Here is an 8,096-nt window from a genome sequence, read left to right as displayed (position 1 = left end):
TGATTCTGATGTGTAAGTTGAATTGGAGGCAATATATAGCTGGTGGACAGACCAGATGAGAAGCTAGTCCTGGCCCAGGACTGTTCTAAAGATGTTTAACATTTACTGAGCAGTTGCTGCATTACAGGCACTGGGGAAAGTGCTTTACATTTGTTCACTCCTTTGTTTCCTGTGAGGTAAGAATGGTTACTATTACTCTATTTTACAGATGGAGAAGCTGGGGATGAGAGTGATTTAGCAACATGCCCAAGGGCACATGGTTAGTATATAATGGAGATGGGACTCGAATCTGTGTGACTCCAGAACCTATGCTCTTCACCAACATTCTTATATTGAATTAGGTTAATGGTATACAAGCAGGTGGAGCTTCCTCATAGGAAGTTAGAAAGTTGGGTCTGGAGCTCAGGAGAGAGATGAGGTTAGAGGAAGAGACATGAGGTCAACCACATGGAAGTAGTGGTTGAGAAAGTTATGGGGAATCCTCATACCAGATCTTTAAGTGGGGTGTTTTGTAACCCAAAAGGGACAGCTGGTTAGGTCAAGCAAGCAGCCTTGGACAGGAAGAAGCATGAGAGACAGGGACAAAGTTTCTCTTCTGTTGAAGGTTTCATATTTTGGGATTGACTTTCATGAAGCCTTCAGGTATGATCCAAACATTATATTGCCATTAAATGAAGGAAAAATCAGCAGATTTCTCTAATTGTTCTTAGTCCATTCTCTAAAGTATCTGTTGCCACTCTTCCCCTTTTCCTAAGTAGTGCTTCAAATTAGGAAGTGGATAGGAGATGAAAAAGGAAGGAAGGGAGAGACACAAAGGAGACTTGAGTAATTAGAAAGTGGATGCCCCAGGCTCTGTCACAAACACCTGGATTCCAGCTGGAACCTGGATTTGCTGGGGACACCAGCCAGAGAGACAGGACCATGTGGCTGTCCCTAGTTCTGCTCCTTCTCTACCTCTCAGGTGAGTGGGGCTGGGGCTTTGGGCACCTGGTATTGGAGAGGGTGGCATAGTGGGTAGGTCTGTCCTGGTTTCAAACCAGAGGTGAAGTCTCAGCAGAACCTGGAAAGGCACATCCATTCACCCATCTTTATACCCTTCTATCCAGTCAGACATTCATCTACAGATCTGATATATGCTTATTGAGCACCAGCTGTGTGCCAGGACCATTCTGGGTGCTATGTTTAAGAGCAACTTCTGCACTCAGGGACTCATGGCTGAATGAAGGAGTCAAGTCACTGTGATACAACATAGAACTTGCTGTAGAAGAGATTTATTCACACGATGTGGAAATGTACAACAGGTGCCCATAACACTGCTCTTGATCTGATACAAGTCCTCACTGAGGCTCTGCTGGATGTTGGTCTTGAAGGATGAATGAGTTGGCTGAGTGGAAAGTGGGAATAGCTTTTGCAAAAGTATGGATCTCTTCAAAGGTCATGGAAAGTTCAGGAATTAGCAATAGTTCTGTTCTGTTAGAGCTTAGTTTTAAAGGGGTTGGAAAGGTTTGTTAGAAGGAATTAATGAGAGGTCTAAGAAGACATCCTCAGCATCCCCCTTAAGCCCTACCAGAACAAGGTATGGTGCAGTCAGGCAAATAAAATTGTCCATTGAAGGTTGGAGTTTCAGAAGAGAAAGTCTTAAAAAAAAAAAAAAGACATTAAACATGCATGAGAGCCCATTCTCTGAAGGAAGTAAGGTTAGGGTAAAAATTAGAGGGTATTCTTTATGTTTGTAGAATAATTTTTATGTTGGGCAAGACATAGAACATGCTCAACATAATGATAGACTGTTCCAGTATAGTGGTGTAAAGGCAGAGGTTTAAAGAAAGATGACCCCCTGGGTGACCCTGGCCAAAGCGTGATTTTATTCTCAGTAAAACAGAAGAATGGACAGGATGACCTTCAAGGTCCCGCAGGGCTCTCATAACTGAGATCTTAGAAGAACATCTAAAAGAGATGCATCTCATTACACATGGCAGGTGCTCAAAATGTCTTAAATGAGAATGACCATGATAATGGGGATTTTCTCCCCCCTCTTTTTTGGATAATGGGCTTTTTTTCTGAATCACCATAATTAATGAAATGGGAACCCAAAGCAGTAGTGGCTAAAGCCAGCTTGTACCTGCTTACAAGAGCTGATTATGGCCTTATTTTTCCAACCCCGTATCCAGTGACAGCATGTTGTTAGCCTGAAATCAGTCATAGTGAGAGTATCTACAGCACAGAAACCGGGGATCACTACAACCTTGGCTTCTCCTTGACTTCCCTGCACTCCGCCTTGCTCCCTTCCCAAAGCCGGTTTTCTAGCACATCGCTGCTTCCTCACATCTGTTTGCTTAAATCTGATAAAATTGCCTAGCTTGGGTACAGTTAAACTGCAGCTGGAAACTTCTTCCCACCCCCTTCCAGTCCCACGGGGACTGGCTGATCTCTCCAGCCCTACAGGTTCACCTTTCCATCCATTCACAGCTAGGGTTCCTCTTGGGTCCAGATGAAAACTTTGGAGTCACTTGTAAAGACTGAAAAATTTTTTTTCCATCCCAGCTCCTGGCTTAGCTCCTTCCTCTCTGTCCCAGCATTCTCCCACTCACCACACCCATCAGAATTCCAAACACCATTTGGAAAAATGTGATCACTTTACATTTATGGAGGGTTGTATGGCTAACCTGAGAAGGGAAGGGGGAAAGTTTGTAGAGAAAGAAGGTAAGGCCCCGGGATGATGATGGGGCTGGTGGTGGTCAGTTCATGCTCCAAACATGTGTCAAGAGGCCTGTAAGGGTCTCCTTGGGACCCAGCCCTTCCCAGCAGTGTATTGCTCCTCCCTTGAGAGTGATTTGAATGAGAGCCAGGGGTTTACTTTTCCTCTTTTGAGAAAATGTGGAGAGCGGAGGATGCAAGAAGTGCTCAGAACAAGTTTGAGTTGCAGAAAACCTGAACGTAGAGCCTCGTTCCAAAGGAAAGTGGTTTTGAACATGAGCTAATCTCATGCCTGGCAAAGGCTAAGGACAGGGCAGGACAGCCAGCTCCCTCTGCTCCCTCTCCAGCTTTGTTCTGATTCTCCTGTCTCCAAGGGCTGGGATCCCCATGTGGTTATTCAGTGTTTCTGGGCTCATAGGGAACAGGTCTCTATTCTTCTTGTTGGCCCTAGTCTCCAGACCCTCTGGTTTGGTCCTAAGCTCAGGTGTCCCTCCAAGTCCCCATCCCTGAGCCTGGGATCGTCCATACCTCCCTAGCAACTTTCCACTTGGGCTTCAGGCAGACAGCCCCTAAGGGGTTCCATTAAGACGGAGTCCTGGGATGTGGCTTATGTTTTCCAGGCTCTTTGTCCTTGATGGGCCCCGACTCTGTGATGGGCACCTTGGGTGGCTCTCTGAGTGTGCAGTGTCAGTACGAAAAGAAATACCAGGAGTATAACAAATACTGGTGCCGAGGAAATTATGACATAACATGTGAGAATATTGTGGAGACCAAGGGAAAAGAGAAAGAAGAGAGAATGGGCGCGTGACCATCAGAGACCATGCAGATAACCTCACCTTTATAGTGACCATGGAGAACCTCACTGCAGATGATGCTGGATCCTACTGGTGTAAAATTCAGAAAATATGGCTCCTGGACATGTGGTCATATGACCCTTCAGTTCAGGTTAAGGTATCTGTTTTTGAAGGTAAGAGATCTTTTTACTCCATCAGTGGAGCTTATGGGATATGATTGAACGTGGGGACAAGGATGAGTGCCATGCTGAAGAGTGTCTCTGGGTCTTGTCTAGTCCTCAGGCCCAGTGGTGTTGGGAAGAGTCTGTGTTGAGGGCAGGGAGAGAGGCAGATGACTCTTCAGACTTGGCATGGGTGGGGGTGTGTAGCAGAAGGTACTCTCACTCTCATAGGGCCAGGGCCTCACTCTATTGCCCGGGAGGCCCCTCCATGCCAGACCAAGACTTTCCACTACGCTCTTTGAAAATCCGTACCAAAAGAGATAAACTCTTCCTATATACGTCTTCAGCTTGCTCACAGAACATTCCCTCTACTATACTGTCCTGAAATTGGCCTCGCTTCCCTCATTTCAAGATATAGCCTTCTTGAGTGGAAGCGCTTTCTCCTACACCAATGTGCCATAGGGTGGTGAAGCCATGTCCAAATTCTCCCAGCCCTCTATCACAACTTCCAACCTATCACCTCCCACCTGCTTCCTTTAACTTCTGTGTCACATGGCCACATGCATTCTCTACTTCTCCTTCCATTGGCTTCTAGGTTATTCCTTGACATCTCTAATCCCTGTCATCATTTTGGGAGTTTTTAATGAGTAACTTGTCTCAGCTTCCAGGACCTTCTCAACTGCAGTGGCCTACATTTCCACTCTCCAGAATCTCACTCCATGGCAACATTGCACATCTTGCTGTCACCTCAAACTGGTCCACGTCCAGAACCCTACACTCAGACGTTATACTTTCAGACAACTTTCTGTGCATCAGCCTTCTCACATCCTCAGCCCTACTGGCCCTATTCTCAACCTCACATATGCCCCCAGTCCTTGGATCTCTCTTTCCATTCTCTCCCCATTTTTTGCCTAACCCACTTCTGCCCTGACGTCACTTCTTTCCTAAGCCAGGCCCCACTCTCATGCAAGACTACATTTTCTTCACTTACCATGCATTATTTCCCTACCCACGTCTCAAGACCTTCATCCCTGAATCCATCTTAAAATTAGGGTGAGCAACCATTGGGGTTTTCCTAGGACTGACAAGTTTCATGGGATGCAGTGCCTTCCATGCTAAAACTGGAAAAATCTCAGGCAACCTAGGGCAAATTGATCTCCTACCTAAAATCTATCTGCTGCGTTAACTGCTAAAGAAGACACAGATGGCGCCTATGGGTGTCAATACAAGTTCATGGTTTCTGATATGACTCTCCTGGTCTTTTACTTTACTAAGGGCACACGGGATATCAGACATGAACTCTCTGTTTCTTTTCTTCTCCTTCTACAAACTTCTGTGATGCCTGACCCATTCTTCCCCCTTTCCCTTCTAGGTTGAGGGCCCTTTCCCTCCACCTATTCAAGAACAATCATCATGAGGTTGGCTCCTCACTCTGTAGCTCCTTGCTTCCCCATCCCCTTGAGCCAAATTCCCTCATTGCTCTTCCTCCGTCAATTATCTTCACTCTCTTCACCCCAGCCACGGAAAACACATTTTCTTGCGTCCTAAAAATATCTTGTAATCCCCATGGCTTCCTCTAGGTGCCACCATTCTTCATCTCTCTCCTTTCTACTTGCCTGGAAGGTAGCTGAGGTCCAAGTCCTCTGCTCCTGCTCTACTTGATGGGGTTCCCCCCTGTGCCCACTCTCTATCAACTTGAGTCCATCTACTTAGTTGCCTCTGTCCTGTGTGAGGGCAGGGATGGTGCCACAACCATCAGTGAATTCCCAACGGCAAAGACATCAAGAGCTGTGGTTGGATGAAATGTAGCCTGTCCTGGGAGTGCCAGGAAGGGCTAAGCCTCTGGGAGGCTTGATTTTTTGAGGAGATTATGAGGTTGGGGCAGATTGGACATGGGGACACAGATTGTATCAATAGTCTGGACATCTGAGATTTAGCTCCTCTTCAGCAGGGAGTTAAAATGGCTTTAGTTTCCATTTGAAGGGTGCTGTGAACCCCCTCCCACAGTCTCTTTGAGGCTTCTGGGCCACAGGCAGAGCCATCTTTTCCAGACTTGCCCCTGCCCCTTCTCCCTCTGGGGCTCCTCAGCTGGAGAAACCTATAAGAGACCCCTGCTCTCACTCTGGGTGGAGTCAGACTTGGAATGGAAAGAAAGATCTGGAACTTATTAGAGGTGGCTCTTATGATCAATTCTGAAAAGTCTCATTTGGTCCCTGAGGAGCTCACTCCAGCCAGGAAGTGGCCTGGGGCTAGTTGCAGAGCATCTTTTGAGTCCCTTCTGCAAGTGGGCAGTTGTGTGTAGCACTGGATCCAAACAGGCACTTAGTGCATGGCTGGGGAGAGAGCGGCATCTGATGTGTGATTTGTCTCCAGCACCAAGTAAAACCACAGAGAGGACCACATGTCGAGCTGCATCTGGTGGCTTTCTGGGACCGAACACCAAGCAGAACCTCAGCACCAAGGAGGTGTTGACCTGCTCCGGGTAAGGAAAGGACTCACAGCCTAGAGACCACAGACGAGGGGGTTCAGCAGCCTTATGGGACTTTGGTCGGGGCTGGCAACACACCATGACCACTTACCACTCTTACCTCACTGCTGGGTTTTCTTCCAGTTCTGGTCCCGATTTTTACATTCTCTGTGGCTGCATGGGGATTCCATGTGGAATGTATCACTTGTTTTGTGAACACTCTCCCCCATGGGGCAGCTGCAGGGGAACAGGAGGCTGGTTCAGGTGGACATGTAGCCCCTCCCATGCCCACTGCTCCCCCTCTCCTTTCCCACCTGGTTCTGGACTCTGGGTGCTGGTTCTGTGACCCCAACTTGACCTTGCCTCCAAAGGTCTTTACTGTATCAGAGATCCAGGAGCTGCTTGTAGGGAGTGGGGGAGTTGGGCTGGCTCTAGGCTATTCTCCTCCCAAAGATACCCAGAAAGGGCCCTGCAGGGCAGAGGACAAAAGTCAGGGCTTTATTTTTTATTTTTTTTTTACAAGATTTTATTTATTTATTCATGAGAGACACAGAGAGAGAGAGAGAGCTAGAGACACAGGCAAAGGGAGAAGCAGGCTCCATGCAGGGAGCCTGACATGGGACTCGATCCCGGGACTCCAGGATCATGCCCTGGACCAAAGGCAGGCGCTAAACTGCTGAGCCACCCAGGGATCCCCGAGTCAGGGCTTTAAAGTGAGAGTGGGGCTTTCAAGAAGTGAGTTGATAAGGAAAAATGTGAGAGGAAAGGACAGAGAGGAAGCTTCTGGAAAGCAGGCACTGCTTTCTCTTTGCCCCGTCACCTCTCCTTGGCAGGATTCTCATGATCAAGGGAGGGGAGGTGATGGGGCCCCAGAGAGGGGCTGCCTTGGCATGTGTCCTTTCCAGGTTTGATACAGAAACCTGGAAATAATATAGCTTTAGAGTCAAGGCACAGGTGGTGAAAGAAGGGTCCTGGGTTTCCCCCTGAGGCGCCCATCATTTCCTGTCCCTATATCCCCCCACAGGTCCTTGCTCAGCAGTGTCCACTTCTTGCTCTTGGTCTTCCTGAAGCTGCCCCTGTTCTTGACATTGGTGGGTGCCGTCCTCTGGGTGAACAGGCCTCAGAAGGGCTGTGGAGGAAGTCAGCCTGATGAGAAAACCCCACAACATAGTGCATCGCTCCCAGGAATATAACCCTTCAGAGTGGACAAGAGAGACCTTCAGGATTCAGACTCCAGGGCAGGGGGGTAGCAGTGCCTGGATTCTGGAGACACCCAGGTCTTCTGGGAGTATGGTTCCCATGTTTCGAGGGAGAATCCTGGGTCTTAGAGGACACTTGCTCTGAGTCCTCAGATACAGGGAGGATGAGTCTCCTGGGCTCATGCTTGGGGTCCTTCTCTGCCCCAGATCCTGTAGGTCCTTGCCCTCATGCCTACTTCCCAAGGGCAAGAATTCTCTGGAAGTTGCTAGAAATCCTGACCCTTTATGCTTCTCCTTGCCACAAAAGCTTCTCAGCTAAGTGCTCTCCTGGACAATAACCACCTCCTTCCTGCAGCCCAGAGGCTCCTTGAAGATTCACCCTTCACAGCCTCAGTCCTTGGGCTCACAGGGCTTCAAGCTCACGTATGTCCCTGTGGTCAGGGAGTGTATGGCTGGGCTCAGCACATCTCTGCCTGAGCCAGCCATGACTGAGAAACTTTAGGTTAAACTTCTGGGGCTGATTGGAACAGTAGTGGGAAGAGGCAATAGGTGCCCCTAACATCACTCCTGAAATTCCCCAATCTGGAGGGCCTCCTGTCCACAGAGTTGATGGACGGTCCACTTTAGTAGAAGTCTGGCTGAAGCCACATGTCAAGCTGGTGTTTTCCACAGGAGAAGCAGACATGGTTTTCCAAAGGCAGGGTACAGGACACAGAAGTGAGGAGATACTTCCCCACATTGGAATGTCATGATGCCACAGCCACCATGAGGCACACCA

The 8,096-nt window shown here is 48.3% G+C and overlaps 1 protein-coding gene across 1 annotated transcript; it reads left to right on the top strand.

Moving 5' to 3' along the window:
- Positions 1-921: 921 nt before the first annotated feature.
- On the top strand, positions 922-7,312 carry CD300E (CD300e molecule). Its single transcript, XM_041726849.1, is given in 5 exon segments — positions 922-961; positions 3,318-3,488; positions 3,491-3,652; positions 6,014-6,134; positions 7,144-7,312. Coding segments are annotated over 5 exon segments (663 nt in total).
- Positions 7,313-8,096: the final 784 nt, after the last annotated feature.

This window comes from Vulpes lagopus, chromosome 12 (genome assembly GCF_018345385.1).
Source record: "Vulpes lagopus strain Blue_001 chromosome 12, ASM1834538v1, whole genome shotgun sequence".
Taxonomy (NCBI): domain Eukaryota; kingdom Metazoa; phylum Chordata; class Mammalia; order Carnivora; family Canidae; genus Vulpes; species Vulpes lagopus.
This window is presented reverse-complemented; position numbering and strand designations above follow the sequence as displayed.